Source organism: Schistocerca serialis, chromosome 9 (assembly GCF_023864345.2).
Source record: "Schistocerca serialis cubense isolate TAMUIC-IGC-003099 chromosome 9, iqSchSeri2.2, whole genome shotgun sequence".
NCBI classification, from domain to species: domain Eukaryota; kingdom Metazoa; phylum Arthropoda; class Insecta; order Orthoptera; family Acrididae; genus Schistocerca; species Schistocerca serialis.
In genome coordinates this window covers 419,331,664-419,351,722 of record NC_064646.1, presented here as the reverse complement: position 1 = coordinate 419,351,722, position 20,059 = coordinate 419,331,664, and the positions used below count along the sequence as shown (strand labels likewise).

At 42.0% G+C, this 20,059-nt stretch overlaps 1 protein-coding gene across 1 annotated transcript in view; it reads left to right on the top strand.

Annotated features, from left to right (window-relative positions):
• Positions 1-18,513, top strand: part of LOC126418725 (uncharacterized) — a 33,903-nt gene extending 15,390 nt beyond the window's left edge. The window contains exons 5-7 of the mRNA XM_050085630.1: positions 4,844-4,961; positions 11,820-11,875; positions 18,380-18,513. Coding sequence (XP_049941587.1) covers positions 4,844-4,961; positions 11,820-11,875; positions 18,380-18,409 — 204 coding nt within the window. The 3' untranslated portion in view covers positions 18,410-18,513. The remainder of the gene's footprint in view (positions 1-4,843; positions 4,962-11,819; positions 11,876-18,379) is intronic.
• Positions 18,514-20,059: the final 1,546 nt, after the last annotated feature.

Below are 20,059 nucleotides of genomic sequence, written 5' to 3'. Positions count from 1 at the left end.
AGATCTGGTAGCCACGAACAGACCAGACCTCATCGACGGTGTCAGTGTTGAGACAGGGATTAATGATCATGATGTTGTCATTACGACTATGGTTACGAAAGTTAAAAAGTCGCTCAAGAAGGCTAGGAGAGTATTCTTACTAGAAAGAGCAGATAAGCAGTTGCTAGCATCCCACTTAATAAATGAATCGACTTCATTCACTTCCGGTACGATGGACATGGAAGAAATATGGGCAAATTTTAAACACATTGTAGATCACGCATTGGAGAAGTATGTGCCGAAAAAGTGGGTTACGGACGGAAAAGACCCACCGTGGTTTAACAGCGCAATTCGGAGAATGCTCAGGAAGCAAAGGCAGTTGCACTCGCGGTACAAGAAAGATCAGGAGAATGAGGACAGGCAAAAGTTAGTAGAGATTCGTGCCGCTGTAAAAAGAGCGATGCGCGAAGCATTCAACCACTACCACCGTCATACCTTAGCAAAAGATCTTGCTGAAAACCCAAGGAAATTTTGGTCTTACGTAAAATACGAGGGCTATCCGCAAAGTAAATTGCGTTTTCGTTTGTGTCCGTTAGGGGCGGGGCTAGCGCGGCCATCTTGGTGTCACGGCATTCCGCCGCTCAGTCGGCATCCTGCCGTGCTAGTGAGAGGTTAGTGCTGTACTCCGTTGAGTTACTGTGACAATTTGAAATGTCAGCGTTAATTGAAAATGCCGTGAAGTGTGAAGTGCGTGCTGTAATAAGGTTTCTGACTGCAAAAATCTGTAAACCGCTAGAAATCTATCAGCAACTTTGTGAAGTGTATAGGGACAACATAATCACTGAAGGTGGAGTGCGTCAATGGGTCATAATATTTAAAAATGGACGAACTAACGTTCACGACGAAGAGCGAAGTGGAAGACCCAGCATAGTGACTGGCGAACTTGTCGAAAAAGTCGATGCCGCTGTCCGTGAAAACGGTAATTTCACAATAACGGAACTCTCTATGAGTTTTCCACAAATTTCACGAAGTTTGTTGCACGAAATCATTACCGAAAAGCTTGGTTACCACAAGTTTTGTGCAAGATGGATACCAAAAATCTTGCCAGAGATTCACAAAAATCAGCGAATGGTTGCAGCGTTAACGTTTTTGGACGCTTACGAGAAAGATGGCGACTCATTACTCGATCGCATCGTTACTGGTGACGAAACATGGGTTAAGCATGTGAACTGCGAGACGAAATTGCAGTCAATGCAGTGAGGGCACACAAATTCCCTCCAAAAACCCAAGAAATGCATGCAGACAATGTCGGCAAGGAAGGTGATGGCGACTGCCTTTTGGGACAGAAAAGGTGTGATTTTTGTGGATTTCCTGGAAAGAGGCACTACAATAAACTTTCAAAGGTATTGCCAAACTCTGCACAACCTCAGAAGAGCAATACAAAACAAGCGCAGGGGAAAGTTGGGCTCAAAGATCTTGCTGATTCACGACAACGCCCGGGCCCACACGGCAAATGCCACTCGTGAAGTTCTCGAATATTTTAAGTGGGAGTTGTTTCCTCATCCGCCGTACAGTCCCGACCTGGCACCGAGCGACATCCACTTATTCCCAGCAATGAAGAAGTGGTTGGCTATGCAGCGTTTTGATGACGACGCACAGCTTCAAGAAGAGGTAACCACGTGGTTGAAGGCGCAGGCGTCCGAATTTTACGACGAAGGAATTGCCAAGCTCGTCCAGCGCTACGATAAGTGCCTTAATTTAAATAGCAACTATGTAGAAAAGTAGTATTGAAGTGTGGCTTTCATCTCTATATAATAAAAGAATTTTCCAATACTTTATTTATTTTTAATTCCAAAACGTAATGTACTTTGTGGATAGCCCTCGTAGGTAAGTGGGTCGAAGGCTTCCATCCAGTCACTCACTGATCAGTCTGGCCTGGCAACGGAAGACAGCAAAACGAAAGCTGAAATTTTAAATTTAGCATTTGAGAAATCTTTCACGCAGGAGGATCGTACAAACATACCGCCGTTTGAGTCTCGTACAGATTCCCGTATGGAGGACATAGTGATAGACATCCCTGGGGTTGTGAAGCAGCTGAATGGGTTGAAAATAAATAAATCGCCAGGTCCTGATTGGATTACAATTCGGTTTTACAGAGAGTACTCTACTGTATTGGCTCCTTACTTAGCTTGCATTTATCGCGAATCTCTTGCCCAACGTAAAGTGCCGAGCGACTGGAAAAAAGCGCAGGTGACGCCGTATATAAGAAGGGTAGAAGGACGGATCCTCAAAATTACAGACCAATATCCTTAACATCGGTTTGTTGCAGGATTCTCGAACATATTCTCAGTTCGAATATAATGAATTTCCTTGAGACAGAGAAGTTGCTGTCTATGCATCAGCACGGCTTTAGAAAGCATCTCTCCTGCGAAACGCAACTCGCCCTTTTTTCACATGATATCTTGCGAACCATGGATGAGGGGTATCAGGCGGATGCCATATTCCTTGACTTCCGGAAAGCGTTTGACTCGGTGCCCCACTGCAGACTCCTAACCAAGGTACAAGCATATGGGTTTGGTTTCCAAGTATGTGAGTGGCTCGAAGACTTCTTGAGTAATAGAACCCAGTAAGTTGTTCTCGATGGTGAGTGTTCATCGGAGGTGAGGGTATCATCTGGAGAGCCCCATGGAAGTGTGGTAGGTCCGCTGTTGTTTTCTATCTACATAAATGATCTTTTGGATGGGGTGGATAGCAATGTGCGGCTGTTTGCTGATGATGCTGTGGTGTACGGGAAGGTGGCGTCGTTGAGTGACTGTAGGAGGATACAAGATGACTTGGACAGGATTTGTGACTGGTGTAAAGAACGGCAGCTAACTCTAAATATAGATAAATGTAAATTAATGCAGATGAATAGGAAGAGAATCCTGTAATGTTTGAACACTCCATTAGTAGTGTAGCGCTTGACACAGTCACGTCGATTAAATATTTGGGCGTAACATCGCACAGCGATATGAAATGGGACAAGCATGTAATGGCAGTTGTGGGGAAGGCGGATAGTCGTCTTCGGTTCATTGGTAGAATTTTGAGAAGATGTGGTTCATCTGTAAAGGAGACCGCTTATAAAACACTAATACGACCTATTCTTGAGTACTGCTCGAGCGTTTGGGATCCCTATCAGGTCGGATTGAGGGAGTACATAGAAGGAATTCAGAGACAGGCTGCTAGATTTGTTACTGGTAGGTTTTATCAGCACGCCAGTGTTACGGAAATGCTTCAGGAACTCGGGTGGGAGTCTCTAGAGGAAAGGAGGCGTTCTTTTCGTGAATCGCTACTGAGGAAATTTAGAGACCCAGCATTTGAGGCTGATTGCAGTACAATTTTACTGCCCCAACTTACATTTCGCGGAAAGACCACTAAGATAAGAGAGATTAGGGCTCGTACAGAGGGATATAGGCAGTAATTTTTCCCTCGTTCTGTTTGGGAATGGAACGGGGAGAGAAGATGCTAGTTGTGGTGTGAGGTACCCTCCGCCACGCACCGTATGGTGGATTGCGGAATATGTTTGTAGATGCAGATGTAGTTACAATAGTATAACAATTAATGTACAAATATCTATCTTCTGTCTATACCTGTACTAATAACAAATATGAAAAACTGTCGTATCTTTCTCAACACTCTTCTCTAAAACTACTAGACGAATTTTCTTGGGTTTTCGCAGATGCCTTGAACATACCATGGTACAACGTGTAAGCTTTATTTCACCAAAAATGGGATCATGTTATCGTGATTTAAAGTTTTATCTAAAACTATCGTATCTGTTTCTCTGTTTGGACACGCTAATGTACAAAACAACTAGAGGGATTTTCATGGAATTTTCACAGGTAACTTGAGCATAGCTTTGGTCACCGGATAGGTTTTATTTCATACAAATCGGATCACGGAAAACGATATCGTAATTGTATGTCTTATCCACAGTAATATTATAGATGCCTCACATTTGCACGACTAACCCACTGAACAGATTTCGATGGTTTTGGTATGGAAGCAGCTTGAGTCCTTAGGAAGAATACAGGCTACTTTATAAAGTGTGGAGTACAAGATACTTATTGATTTGAAGAACATTACGTGAATCGGGGGAAAAAATATTTACTATTCGAAAAAAGTATTCACTCTTTGCTTTCGATCTTCATCACGTGATATGATTCAAAATGTTGAATACAGTGTTTGCACAATCTTCTGTGTGTTTAATCCATACTTGTACACTATTTGTTGCATAATAAAGACATGGTATAATGATGTTACTTCAATAGCGCGATACATAGACGCGCGCTCGTGGCGACGCAAGTCACACACCAGTACGCACTGCTCCGCAGCGACGCCTCGCATGTCAACGCATCGCGCATTGGCACAGCTTTGGAGGGAGGAAAGCAGGGAGCCCATCAGACACGCGAGGGCAGCCGACGTTATTGACGGACAGTAGCTTAATTACTCACCGTCAGTCATCATAACAAAACTACTGATAAGGAAGTGCAGCTGTGGGTAACAGCTACAAATAAGAACTTTCCCCTGTCTGTCTTAACTTTATACCATATGTCTTGCCTTTCAGATCATTCACGTGCTGTCTTATGATCATGAGAAAACTGTAATATCGCACCAAACGATAATGTGCGTTAATTTTATTTATCTGGTTCTACACACCAATAAAAATTCGTCAGATACAAGAGTGTATCAAGATTTGGACTTTCAGGATAGTGGACTGTTTTTGTAACGCGTAATACAGTAGCGTCAACAGCCTTACATTTTTTGCGAACTTATTGTCAATGTTTTGCAGAGCAACGTGTAACAATATTTCTCGACGTTTCAGATGCATGCAGATGGAGCTTTCGACAAAGATCTCCTGAAGATGGTACTTCAGGGCTTCCCCAACGGCCCCAATCTCGCGCACCTCGACGAGACAACCTACACCTGTGTCGCACAGAGGAGTAAGTCAACAGTGCTTCTTCTTGATGCAAGAGTTGATGAAACTGTAACTGATTCAACTCTCTACACTCAGCTGCATGGGCGGAATGACAATAATTGTTGTTCATTTCGCTACTATGTTATTGATGACAGCAGTTAAGACTAAGATTGCGAATGCATGTGATAATATTAGAACTGTTGCTGTTATATCGGACTCACAAGAGTTTAAAGATAACAGGTTGACATCATCAAGATGGACGTAAGCCGATATAAAAAAAAATTAGGATTCGTCTGTGGAACACAGTCATTTCTAACAACTTATTACAGAAACTAAAGTTAAGTAATTAAAAGTGTGAAACGGCACGACAAATTGTGCTTCACTTAGTTATTATTACCATATTTTTAGCAGTGCTGGCTAGCAAATTAGATGACATAATCGATGCTATTTTCTAGAACGTAATTACTGCAGCTGCTTTCGAAATCTGTTTATAAGGACATATAGCTACCTCTAAGTAGACGCTTTAGATTCACCTCATTTAAAGTGCGTGGAAATGGCTTCATTTATCCATAACCCCACCAATCAGCCATCGGACAGGAAATCCACAACATCTAACTAGGCGATTATATCCCTCGTCAGCATGTCTGTTCACCCCAGAATTCCATCACTGTAAATCTTTAACCGCCTTGCATGCGTTTACATTTCCTACACAAATCGTTTAGCGTAGCACACTGGACTCGCATTCGGGAGGACGACGGTTCAATCCCGCGTCCGACCATCTTGATTTAGGTTTTCCGTGATTTCCCTAAATCGCTCCAGGCAAATGCTGGGATGGTTCCTTTGACAGGGCACGGACGACTTCCTTTCCCGTCCTTCCCTAATCCGACGAGACCGATGACCACGCTGTTTGGTCTCTTCCCCCAAAACAATCCAAAATCGTTTAGCAACTTATAAAATGCCTCTTCTCACCTATACTGGCATACCCGATTACCTACATATTTTTTACGATTCCCACAAAGCTGACACCAACCAATCTACCACTTTCTCCTTACTCCCTAACCCACTTAGTGTCTCGCTTTGCACCAGCACACTCTTTCATGCTGATACAATACAATCTCCACATGTCCAGTCCCGCCCAGCTAAACTGTAACCAGAATCTCTTACATGACCATGAACCTGTACTAATATCTTTAAGACTCAACCCACTACCACTGTCATCTTAACGTAAGGACATTTAACCTATTCAGTCCTTTTCTCTCTTATCGCTCAATTTTGATTAGGGGTCAATCACAAAACAAATTCTATTATAAAATCCACAATATCTGTCACCGAATACCACATCTACTTCACATATAAAATTACATTATCATATTTCGTTTCCATCCTTACTCCCTGGTAGTTCTCCTCACCCTCCACCAACAACGTGAACTCAACACAAACCATCAGTTACTTTCACTAAAAAAAATGGTTCAAATGGCTCTGAGTAGTATGGGACTTAACATCTGAGGTCATTAGTCCTCTAGACTTAAAACTACTTAAACATAACTAACCTAAGGACATCACACCCATCCATGCCCGACGCAGGATTCGAACCTGCGACCGTAGCAGCAGCGCGTTTCCGGACTGAAGCGTCTAGAACCGCTTGGCCACACTGGCCGGCTTTCAGTAAATTAATAAAACTTGTTTATATTATCTTTTGAAAGATTCATAACGAGCTATCTGTATTTTGAAAGCATTTGGTTATGTTAACGCCGCTTCTGCGTATTGTAAATCCCAGAAGAGCAGGTGTAGATGCTATTGCTGGGAGCCTGCTCGAACCACATGTAGTCTGCGACAGTGTGAAACAACAAGGGGAAAAAATCGTTAGTCACAGTTATTTCATGGTCATCAAAGCAAACAAAACAGTGAACCTTTCTGGTTCATTATTTTTAAACAGGGCAAAACATATTTGTGGCTTATTACTTCGAGCATCATCTGGAGCAGTTAATACACTCCTGGAAATGGAAAAAAGAACACATTGACACCGGTGTGTCAGACCCACCATACTTGCTCCGGACACTGCGAGAGGGCTGTACAAGCAATGATCACACGCACGGCACAGCGGACACACCAGGAACCGCGGTGTTGGCCGTCGAATGGCGCTAGCTGCGCAGCATTTGTGCACCGTCGCCGTCAGTGTCAGCCAGATTGCCGTGGCATACGGAGCTCCATCGCAGTCTTTAACACTGGTAGCATGCCGCGACAGTGTGGACGTGAACCGTATGTGCAGTTGACGGACTTTGAGCGAGGGCGTATAGTGGGCATGCGGGAGGCCGGGTGGACGTACCGCCGAATTTCTCAACACGTGGGGCGTGAGGTCTCCACAGTACATCGATGTTGTCGCCAGTGGTCGGCGGAAGGTGCACGTGCCCGTCGACCTGGGACCGGACCGCAGCGACGCACGGATGCATGCCAAGACCGTAGGATCCTACGCAGTGCCGTAGGGGACCGCACCGCCACTTCCCAGCAAATTAGGGACACTGTTGCTCCTGGGGTATCGGCGAGGACCATTCGCAACCGTCTCCATGAAGCTGGGCTACAGTCCCGCACACCGTTAGGCCGTCTTCCGCTCACGCCCCAACATCGTGCAGCCCGCCTCCAGTGGTGTCGCGACAGGCGTGAATGGAGGGACGAATGGAGACGTGTCGTCTTCAGCGATGAGAGTCGCTTCTGCCTTGGTGCCAATGATGGTCGTATGCGTGTTTGGCGCCGTGCAGGTGAGCGCCACAATCAGGACTGCATACGACCGAGGCACACAGGGCCAACACCCGGCATCATGGTGTGGGGAGCGATCTCCTACACTGGCCGTACACCACTGGTGATCGTCGAGGGGACACTGAATAGTGCACGGTACATCCAAACCGTCATCGAACCCATCGTTCTACCATTCCTAGACCGGCAAGGGAACTTGCTGTTCCAACAGGACAATGCACGTCCGCATGTATCCTGTGCCACCAAACGTGCTCTAGAAGGTGTAAGTCAACTACCCTGGCCAGCAAGATCTCCGGATCTGTCCCCCATTGAGCATGTTTGGGACTGGATGAAGCGTCGTCTCACGCGGTCTGCACGTCCAGCACGAACGCTGGTCCAACTGAGGCGCCAGGTGGAAATGGCATGGCAAGCCGTTCCACAGGACTACATCCAGCATCTCTACGATCGTCTCCATGGGAGAATAGCAGCCTGCATTGCTGCGAAAGGTGGATATACACTGTACTAGTGCCGACATTGTGCATGCTCTGTTGCCTGTGTCTATGTGCCTGTGGTTCTGTCAGTGTGATCATGTGATGTATCTGACCCCAGGAATGTGTCAATAAAGTTTCCCCTTCCTGGGACAATGAATTCACGGTGTTCTTATTTCAATTTCCAGGAGTGTATATTTTTCTGATGTGAACGTGGTTGTGCCGGGAAGATTTTTCACAAGGGAAGGGGATGACACTTGGGTCAACGATTTTAACCATGTTTTTCAAGGACATTCCATACTGAAAATTTTTCGTACACACTTCCTACGTTTTGAAAATAAATCGAGGTCAATTTTATGGCGGAAAATCGTGTTTTCTGTGTTATACGTCGAAAGAGTATCTAAAAACAAACATTTTTTATTAATATTGGATCTAGCGTTAACAAAATTCGAGTTATTAGCGTTTTTGCGTTTCGTGCTGTAACTTGGGTACCCACATGCAGTCTGCGTTTAGCAGAGCGAAATCGGCGATCGAGCGATCAAGGCATTAGACTACCAAACTGATGGTCCGTATTCGATCCTTGAGGGTGGCTTTCTTTCATTCGATATTTTTGTCGACTTTTGATAACGCTATTCCCATTATCAGAGTATTATTTCCTTTTATTTTGTTTTACTTATTTTTATTTACTTATTTTTTAGCAAAAAGCTGGAGGTGTAATTAATAATCAACTAAATAAACACAATGTATTGGCGCTTACCTTCATCATGATACATGGGGCGCTAGATGGACTTTCGGACGTGATGACGCCCAGCCGACCTGCTCCGTGAAAATTATACTCCAGAGACGTACCTTTCTGTGTCAACCGTGTGACGCTTCATTTTTCTGACAAGTAAAGAATTTCATCGCTCTTCTTCAAAATCGTGTGACATCACAGCAGAGCAGATAATTCCAAGATAGGTCGGATGCTATCAAAATTTATGCGTTACTCCATAGCCGGTTGTTCACGCCTGTCTTTCAAGATATGCTTGTATATGCTTGTTACGCATCCAGTCTATTTTTACCAACGTGAATCAGATATGTTTTTCACAAACAATGTATCAGAAAACATGTCAATGCGGTGAAATTTCGTTCACGTACTCGGCATGACGGGAGGAATATTTATGTTTTGCTTGCTGTATGATAAGTTTCACCCCACTGAATGTGAGAACGCTCACGAACAGACGATCAGTTAGGCTTATACAATAACACACAGTACTTTAGATGTATTGTTGTAGTATGCATCACGAAGAAAATAACTCAGTACATTATGAGATATACTTTTTTGAATCTTAATTACACCTCCCGATGTTTTACTTCAGAAAAAGGCAAAGAAAAGTATTCCGATTACGAGAATATTATCTGATACACGGAAAAAAATATCGTATCTAAAATAATTCCGCAACCGAGAATCGAATATGGGCAGCCGACTTGGTAGTCTAACGCTTTACCCGCTCGACCACCGACCGCGCTATGAGAGACACTGATTGATGGTTATCCAAGCTACAGCATGAAAACACAAAAACGTTAAATATTATTTACTTTGGATCCCATATTATATTGATGAAAATGTTCGGTTTTTGACCCTCTTTTGGTGTATAGCACTGGAAATAAAATTTTCCGTCATCAACTTTAACCCCGATTTTTTTCAAAAACTAAGGTATGTCTAGCAAAAATCCGGGACATGTGTCTCTTTATTTTCAATATAGAGCGTCCTCATAAAACTTAACCAAAATCGGTGACCCACATGTCAGAGCCTCCCGCATCACTATTATTTGTCCTCTATCTAAAAATTAGCACCTGATAAATATTTCTTTGCAATTTCCGGTTAGCAATTTCATTCACCGCTATTAAATGCAGTGGAACTGTTAAAGAGCTTTGTTTGCCCAATACACTCATTGATTTAAAGTAGACGACACGAGAGAATCATATATGGAAGTTTTCATGCAGATTTGTCTTATTTGATAAGTAACACTGAAAACCGATTAGCTCAAAAAACAAAAATGGCTCTGAGCACTATGGGACTTAACATCTATGGTCATCAGTCCCCTAGAACTTAGAACTACTTAAACCTAACTAACCTAAGGACAGCACACAACACCGATTAGTTCATCAATTCATCCACCACCATTTAAAATAAAATGCGGCTCGTACACTGATAAAGTATAGTGAAAGTACTGTAATGGGTACAGAACTGTGCCACTATATTGGTGAGGAAGGCATTGTGTTTGAGATCTGCTGCCTGTATAACGCAGAGTTCTATGTAGTTTGCCTTTCCTTATTCCCCTATCGTCTTGTTTTGGGGTCACCGAACTATCACTTTTCAACGCTTTTGGATGTGGTAATATCTTCGAAATCGAAACTACTTTACCATTACATAGTGTGCTTTCACGCCAGTTAAAATTTTGCACCTTGTTTGTGTGTGACAATTTATTTCATAGCGAATGTGAATATAAAATCTAAATCAGATTGAAAGTCCTTGTAGAGGCACGTAACGATTATGAATATAATTATTGGAAAGAATTTAAAAACACTGTGAGGTTGCTTAAAAACAGTAGCCCGTTTTCTATGAAATTGTTTATTAACCATCATGAAGCGTTCCGGATGTAACCCATCATCTGAGGACCAATTGTAAACATACAAAAGTAACAGATGTTATGTTAGAAATTTTACGGGAAAGAAAGTTTCTTATAAAAGTTAAGAACTTCTGTTTTGTAATAAAAATGAAAATGTGTTTTTATGTTAATTTACTTAACCATCTAGGATTCTAACAGTTTTCTTTTGGCTATATCGTGACAATTTTAGATGTGTATGCAAACAAAAAGCCTTCTAAATAATTTTATACGCTGGCTTTATGATAACATGAATTTTTATAAGAAAGATAAGATATTTGCCCATATGTAGGCAAGCAATTTTTAAATATTTTGTATACTGACACTTACTTTTGGCAACTGCCTCTTAAAATTTTAAATGTAATACTTGCTTTGGACACGAATCTGTGGTGCGCTGTTCAAACGTGCATTGACACCGTTACATCACCTAGTGTGGCCGAGCCTTCCTCCCGGCCCACACGTTGGTGCTGGCCATTGCATGTCTGCTATTTCAACAGTCAGGATTGAAAGTGCAACTATTGGTGATACCTGTTATTTTACATATTGGTAGTGACAGTATATAAAGACAAAGTCACAGTCTCATGAGTCTCATGTGTTTGTATCTAAAACGGTATTTATTTCTGTATAAAAAAACCTGATTGTTCTTGAATGTTGTTCGTTTAGAACTGCCTTTTATATGAATTTTGCTTTTCTGTAAAATTTTTTGCATTTATAATAGTTCATCAGATGCGCTAGATCCAAAATGTGTCATGACAGTTAATAAACGAATTCAAAGAAAACCGGCGACTGTTTCTAAACAACAACACAAGTTTAAATAGTTTTCACTAATTATGTGAATATAAATATTTTCTCAAGTACGAATGCTGTAGCTCATAACGAGTCACTAAACACGCCTACGATCATTACTATCCACTGAACAATTTTCACATGTTTGTGAAATATGTATCTGTAGATTCATAGATATTTTTCCTCGCAAATAATAAGGAAAGTTCTTTAAGTAGTACATTCATGTTTCAGGTGAGGTCGACCTTTGTGAAAGGGCATACGCTATCGTTAAGTGCATCATGACTGAGGTAACTAAAATCTATTTCTTCTTTCTTTCCGTCTAACCAACCAGGAATAACAAAATGTTTCTAACTACTTAAGATTCAACTCGTACTATTTTTCTTATGTATTATTAATTCCATGCTGCAACGTATTTAAGTTACTTGGTTGATATTTATAACATATGTTATTTCGTAATATCAATATACACTCCTGGAAATGGAAAAAAGAACACATTGACACCGGTGTGTCAGACCCACCATACTTGCTCCGGACACTGCGAGGGCTGTACAAGCAATGATCACACGCACGGCACAGCGGACACACCAGGAACCGCGGTGTTGGCCGTCGAATGGCGCTAGCTGCGCAGCATTTGTGCACCGCCGCCGTCAGTGTCAGCCAGTTTGCCGTGGCATACAGAGCTCCATCGCAGTCTTTAACACTGGTAGCATGCCGCGACAGCGTGGACGTGAACCGTATGTGCAGTTGACGGACTTTGAGCGAGGGCGTATAGTGGGCATGCGGGAGGCCGGGTGGACGTACCGCCGAATTTCTCAACACGTGGGGCGTGAGGTCTCCACAGTACATCGATGTTGTCGCCAGTGGTCGGCGGAAGGTGCACGTGCCCGTCGACCTGGGACCGGAACGCAGCGACGCACGGATGCACGCCAAGACCGTAGGATCCTATGCAGTGCCGTAGGGGACCGCACCGCCACTTCCCAGCAAATTAGGGACACTGTTGCTCCTGGGGTATTGGCGAGGACCATTCGCAACCGTCTCCATGAAGCTGGGCTACGGTCCCACACACCGTTAGGCCGTCTTCCGCTCACGCCCCAACATCGTGCAGCCCGCCTCCAGTGGTGTCGCGACAGGCGTGAATGGAGGGACGAATGGAGACGTGTCGTCTTCAGCGATGAGAGTCGCTTCTGCCTTGGTGCCAATGATGGTCGTATGCGTGTTTGGCGCCGTGCAGGTGAGCGCCACAATCAGGACTGCATACGACCGAGGCACACAGGGCCAACACCCGGCATCATGGTGTGGGGAGCGATCTCCTACACTGGCCGTACACCACTGGTGATCGTCGAGGGGACACTGAATAGTGCACGGTACATCCAAACCGTCATCGAACCCATCGTTCTACCATTCCTAGACCGGCAAGGGAACTTGCTGTTCCAACAGGACAATGCACGTCCGCATGTATCGCGTGCCACCCAACGTGCTCTAGAAGGTGTAAGTCAACTACCCTGGCCAGCAAGATCTCCGGATCTGTCCCCCATTGAGCATGTTTGGGACTGGATGAAGCGTCGTCTCACGCGGTCTGCACGTCCAGCACGAACGCTGGTCCAACTGAGGCGCCAGGTGGAAATGGCATGGCAAGCCGTTCCACAGGACTACATCCAGCATCTCTACGATCGTCTCCATGGGAGAATAGCAGCCTGCATTGCTGCGAAAGGTGGATATACACTGTACTAGTGCCGACATTGTGCATGCTCTGTTGCCTGTGTCTATGTGCCTGTGGTTCTGTCAGTGTGATCATGTGATGTATCTGACCCCAGGAATGTGTCAATAAAGTTTCCCCTTCCTGGGACAATGAATTCACGGTGTTCTTATTTCAATTTCCAGGAGTGTATTTAGTATAACCGCTTTCATGCAGCACAGTGTAACTTTGACGACGGTTCATGGTACTGGTCACAGCGAACCGATTATTGTAATTAATAATCCCCAAGGAAATGTATTGGTATAGTCTTGCAGTACTTGCACATTTGCAGTGTAATCTAAGATTAAGGCTGTGGTCTGCCCATTAATTCCGCCTTGTATGTGCTGCAGGTAAAGATATAACACCATACAAAGGCTAAACTAATGATAATATGTTATAGTGGTAATCATCAGAGCATTCAAAACAATGTTTGCTAGTAAATCGTTTCATTTCGGTTGCAAGACTTCTTGCTGCCTATAGCGTAACTAAAACTTCTCAAGGTACCCTTGCCTATTAACTGTGTAAGTATTTTACAGTGGCGTATAAAGACTAGTTTGAGGGTTGACACTGTGATGCAGCGGCAGACTTCGTAGTAAGATATATCATGTGTCCCTGATACTTCTTCGAAACATCTCTCAGTGAGACATTTCCCGCACTAAACTTTTCATGATACAAAGGCAGGGTGTCCCATACGTAATGTACTAGCAATTGCACTCAGAAATGTTCTTCAGGTTACGAGCATTTTAAACAAACTTGAAGGTCGAATCGGTTTGTGTACCTCACATTCAGAGGAACCTGCTGAAAAGTGGGAAAAATCGCGAATTTCAAACACGGAAATATTCCACAATTATCTGCTTTGAATAGATTTCTTAAATTGTACCTTCTATTTGTCTGAAAGATTTTTCTTTTTCATATGTAACATCGACTGGGTAATCTTAACAATGTGTACCATGCTTCAAGAACGAAATTGACATTTTGTAGATTAATGAATACGTTTAATAATACATTTCAGAAATTGTAGTGAAATAAAATCAGTTTCCCCGATTTTGAGATCTTAGAGATCATGTAGACTACTGACTTTGGGAAATCTACAGGCCGCTGTAAGCGACAAGGGCAGCCAATACGCACGATAACTGTTGAGGAATGCTCAGAATAGTTGTCTATTACAGTAAATCTAAACCAGACTGTCCTTGAAGTTTATTAAATGATGTTAGTTTTATACGCATTTTTATCTCTAAACTTAAATCCCAGTTTCTAGATGTTCATGACTCAACTCGTCATTAAGGAATTATTTTAGTTGCACCCCAGATCGTTTCATGTGCAACAACGGCCACCTCATTATTCTCCTGATCCGTTCATCTGTCCTGAGATAGGGAACCTTTTTATATCTTCTGAACAAGCAATTGATAAAAGAAAAACTATCCTACAAATAGCTTTGCCATTGTTGTTGTTGTTGTTGTGGTCTTCAGTCCTGAGACTGGTTTGATGCAGCTCTCCATGCTACTCTATCCTGTGCAAGCTTTTTCATCTCCCAGTACCTACTGCAACCTACATCCTTCTGAATCTGCTTAGTGTATTCATCTCTTGGTCTCCCTCTACGATTTTTACCCTCCACGCTGCCCTCCAATACTAAATTGGTGATCCCTTGATGCCTCAGAACACGTCCTACCAACCGATCCCTTCTTCTGGTCAAGTTGTGCCACAAACTTCTCTTCTCCCCAATCCTATTCAATACTTCCTCATTAGTTATGTGATCTACCCATCTAATCTTCAGCATTCTTCTGTAGCACCACATTTCGAAAGCTTCTATTCTCTTCTTGTCCAAACTATTTATCGTCCATGTTTCACTTCCATACATGGCTACACTCCATACAAATACTTTCAGAAATGACTTCCTGACACTTAAATCAATACTGGATGTTAACAAATTTCTCTTCTTCAGAAACGCTTTCCTTGCCATTGCCAGCCTACATTTTATATCCTCTCTACTTCGACCGTCATCAGTTATTTTGCTCCCCAAATAGCAAAATTCCTTTACTACTTTAAGTGCCTCATTTCCTAATCTAATTCCCTCAGCATCACCCGACTTAATTAGACTACATTCCATTATCCTTGTTTTGCTTTTGTTGATGTTCATCTTATATCCTCCTTTCAAGACACTGTCCATTCCATTCAACTGCTCTTCCAAGTCCTTAGCTGTCTCTGACAGAATTACAATGTCATCGGCGAACCTCAAAGTTTTTATTTCTTCTCCATGAATTTTAATACCTACTCCGAATTTTTCTTTTGTTTCCTTTACTGCTTGCTCAATATACAGATTGAACAACATCGGGGAGAGGCTACAACCCTGTCTTACGCCCTTCCCAACCACTGCTTCCCTTTCATGTCCCTCGACTCTTATAACTGCCATCTGGTTTCTGTACAAATTGTAAATAGCCTTTCGCTCCCTGTATTTTACCCCTGCCACCTTTAGAATTTGAAAGAGAGTATTCCAATCAACATTGTCAAAAGCTTTCTCTAAGTCTACAAATGCTAGAAACGTAGGTTTGCCTTTCCTTAATCTTTCTTCTAAGATAAGTCGTAAGGTGAGTATTGCCTCACGTGTTCCAGTGTTTCTACGGAATCCAAACTGATCTTCCCCGAGGTTGGCTTCTACTAGTTTTTCCATTCGTCTGTAAAGAATTCGTGTTAGTATTTTGCAGCTGTGACTTGTTAAGCTGATAGTTCGGTAATTTTCACATCTGTCAACACCTGCTTTCTTTGGGATTGGAATTATTATATTCTTCTTGAAGTCTGAGGGTATTTCACCTGCTTCATACATCTTGCTCACCAGGACTGGCTCTCCCACGGCCGTCAGTAGTTCCAATGGAATATTGTCTACTCCGGGGGCCTTGTTTCGACTCAGGTCTTTCAGTGCTCTGTCAAACTCTTCACGCAGTATCGTATCTCCCATTTCATCTTTATCTACATCCTCTTCCATTTCCATAATATTGTCCTCAAGTACATCGCCCTTGTATAGACCCTCTATATACTCCTCCACCTTTCTGCTTTCCCTTCTTTGCTTAGAACTGGGTTTCCATCTGAGCTCTTGATATTCATACAAGTCGTTCTCTTATCTCCAAAGGTCTCTTTAATTTTCCTGTAGGCGGTATCTATCTTACCCCTAGTGAGATAGGCCTCTACATCCTTACATTTGTCCTCTAGCCATCCCTGCTTAGCCATTTTGCACTTCCTGTCGATCTCATTTTTGAGACGTTTGTATTCCTTTTTGCCTGTTTCACTTACTGCATTTTTATATTTTCTCCTTTCATCAATTAAATTCAATATTTCTTCTGTTACCCAAGGATTTCTACTAGCCCTCGTCTTTTTACCTACTTGATCCTCTGCTGCCTTCACTACTTCATCCCTCAAGCTACCCATTCTTCTTCTACTGTATTTATTTCCCCCATTCCTGTCAATTGCTCCCTTATGCTCTCCCTGAATCTCTGTACAACCTCTGGTTCTTTTAGTTTATCCAGGTCCCATCTCCTTAAATTCCCACCTTTTTGCAGTTTCTTCAGTTTTAATCTACAGGTCATAACCAATAGATTGTGGTCAGAGTCCACATCTGCCCCTGGAAATGTCTTACAATTTAAAACCTGGTTCCTAAATCTCTGTCTTACCATTATATAATCTATCTGATACCTTTTAGTATCTCCAGGGTTCTTCCATGTATACAACCTTCTTTCATGATTCTTAAACCAAGTGTTAGTTATGATTAAGTTGTGCTCTGTGCAAAATTCTACCAGGCGGCTTCCTCTTTCATTTCTGTCCCCCAATCCATATTCACCTACTATGTTTCCTTCTCTCCCTTTTCCTACACTCGAATTGCAGTCACCCATGACTATTAAATTTTCGTCTCCCTTCAAAATCTGAATGATTTCTTTTATTTCATCATACATTTCTTCAATTTCTTCGTCATCTGCAGAGCTAGTTGGCATATAAACTTGTACTACTGTAGTAGGTGTGGGCTTTGTATCTATCTTGGCCACAATAATGCGTTCACTATGCTGTTTGTAGTAGCTTACCCGCATTCCTATTTTCCTATTCATTATTAAACCTACTCCTGCATTACCCCTATTTGATTTTGTGTTTATAACCCTGTAGTCACCTGACCAGAAGTCTTGTTCCTCCTGCCACCGAACTTCGCTAATTCCCACTATATCTAACTTCAACCTATCCATTTCCCTTTTTAAATTTTCTAACCTACCTGCCCGATTAAGGGATCTGACATTCCAAGCTCCGATCCGTAGAACGCCAGTTTTCTTTCTCCTGATAACGACATCCTCTTGAGTAGTCCCCGCCCGGAGATCCGAATGGGGGACTATTTTACCTCCGGAATATTTTACCCAAGAGGACGCCATCATCATGTAATCATACAGTAAAGCTGCATGCCCTCGGGAAAAATTACGGCTGTAGTTTCCCCTTGGTTTCAGCCGTTCGCAGTACCAGCACAGCAAGGCCGTTTTGGTTATTGTTACAAGGCCAGATCAGTCAATCATCCAGACTGTTGCCCTTGCAACTTGTATGGTAAATATAGCATTGTGTACGCATCTCTGAAGGAAATATCATATAGGGAAGTATATGTTAGTAATAATGTAACGTCACAGAGACAGTCCATGCTTAAGTACATTTGCCATAGTAAACAGTATAACATCGTGATACGATTTTGTCAGACACAATATGCAAGTAGCGTAAAACACATATGCTTTCCACTGAAACATATAAGATTAGATAATGCAAAAATAATTATTTTGAAAATCATATCTATAAACATAACCCGTCTATTGTGATATCGCACATTATCCGCGTGTGACTGATCAGTGGTGTGATTCTGGATATACAGACCAGCTGTTCTTTCCCTTGTAATACAAACAACAACTCGGTTGTATACCTAGGAACACACCATTAATATTAATGTATGTACTTTGTAAATACTTATTTAGGTAATATTGAATCTGAAGGTTATATAGAGAAGAAATTCTCTCTAAAACATCTGTTAATGAACTTGTTTCAGGAATTATCAAGAATGCATCACTCCAGTTGAACACACATTTTGGCAAGAAATAGGTAGCCAAGCAATTAAAAAGAATGCCATTACACTTTTCTTTGATCACAGCTGCGCCTGATGTATCAAGCACAAAATAGTAATAAAATATACTTTAAAAAAGTAATAATGAGTTTTCTTTGTTTGACAGCTACCAAGAGTTCACATTTTTCTCCCAGGAAAATATGTCTATCAACATAGTTACACCACACACACACACACACACACACACACACACACACACACATAATATGTGGCGTAACTTCCAAAAACAAGAAATAGCTGTGTTGTCCACCAACAATGAGGCCCATCTGTTTATAAGCTTGCTGCCCACAGAAGCGAACAGCGAATATACTAAAAACTTGGGAGTACTGGTTAGTGCGTTAAAACATGTCAGGCATCTCTGTCAGACGTAGGGAAGAATTCGTTGATTGTAAATGATTTTATGATTTATTGCTCGTCCACTAGCACACCTGACTTACCACTGTCTGTAAATGATTTTATGATTTATTGCTCGTCCGCTAACACATCTGATTTACCACTCGTTAGTTACAGTCGGCACTTCAGATGGGATACTTTAACTGTAGAGAATATTTTATACGTCAGCATATAAAACAGTACATACAGCAATGATAATAAACTCGTTTCAGTGTCATAGCCTATATTTTAAAAATTGAGATTAGTGAGCTTCATGTGTGATGAAAGTCTTACATTGTTGCCAAACTCACCGCATATTGAAGTGTTAATAGCCTTGGACATTTTAGAATGTCTCAGTGCCATTACCTAGGATGAATGCAGAGGATGGCCGTTAAAATTTTGGAAAGCCATGGTCTCGAATCTGGCTTAACTACGAGACCACAATTTACACATCACCTCTAACAAAACTAAGTCCTAACCGAATATTTTGAACACAGTACTCCATCCACACTGTGTAACTTGTATTTAAATCCCAATCAGCCACATATTCTCTGGCGTCTGTGGCATCCACAGAATAATAAAAATGTAAATTATAAATAAAAATTCTCATAATTAATTCAAAATGTATAAGTTTCCAGTTAGTAAAAAATTTCCATTCAGGTGAACTACTGCTGAAATTTTCAATTGAACCTTTGCTACACATGTATCAAATAATGATAAGCTGCCTCACTGAAGATGCAGATCGCTTAATAACACTGACTGTATCTGTGAAGAGAAATACTTTTGTTAATGTTACTTTAGTGAGCTCCGTCTCTGTCGCAGCAGTACATTACATGAACAGCCACAAGTGTTATTACAAACAGAAACGTAACCTAATCTTAAGAAACATTAGTCAATAATCCGTGCTTGTAGGGTGACCTCTTTCTACTAAAGAGTTAAGACAAGTCCTTAGTTTTGCATGAATCATTAAATAACTTCCTTGTTGGATGCTACTAACAATTATTTAATGTAAATGACAGTGTTCTTGACCTTTAAGAAAATTAAATAGGCGTACAATAAAAAGACAGAGCAGGTACCAAGAACGTTTTTGTTGTTCACTGGAGGCCTACGCCAGAATAAGTGAAGGCACAGGCAAAAAAACTAGCGTATCAGTTAAGAAAAACATCTGAGAACTGAAATTAAACAATCCTCTTCGCCTATAATTTCAAAGATATCTTCATGAGCGAAAATAAA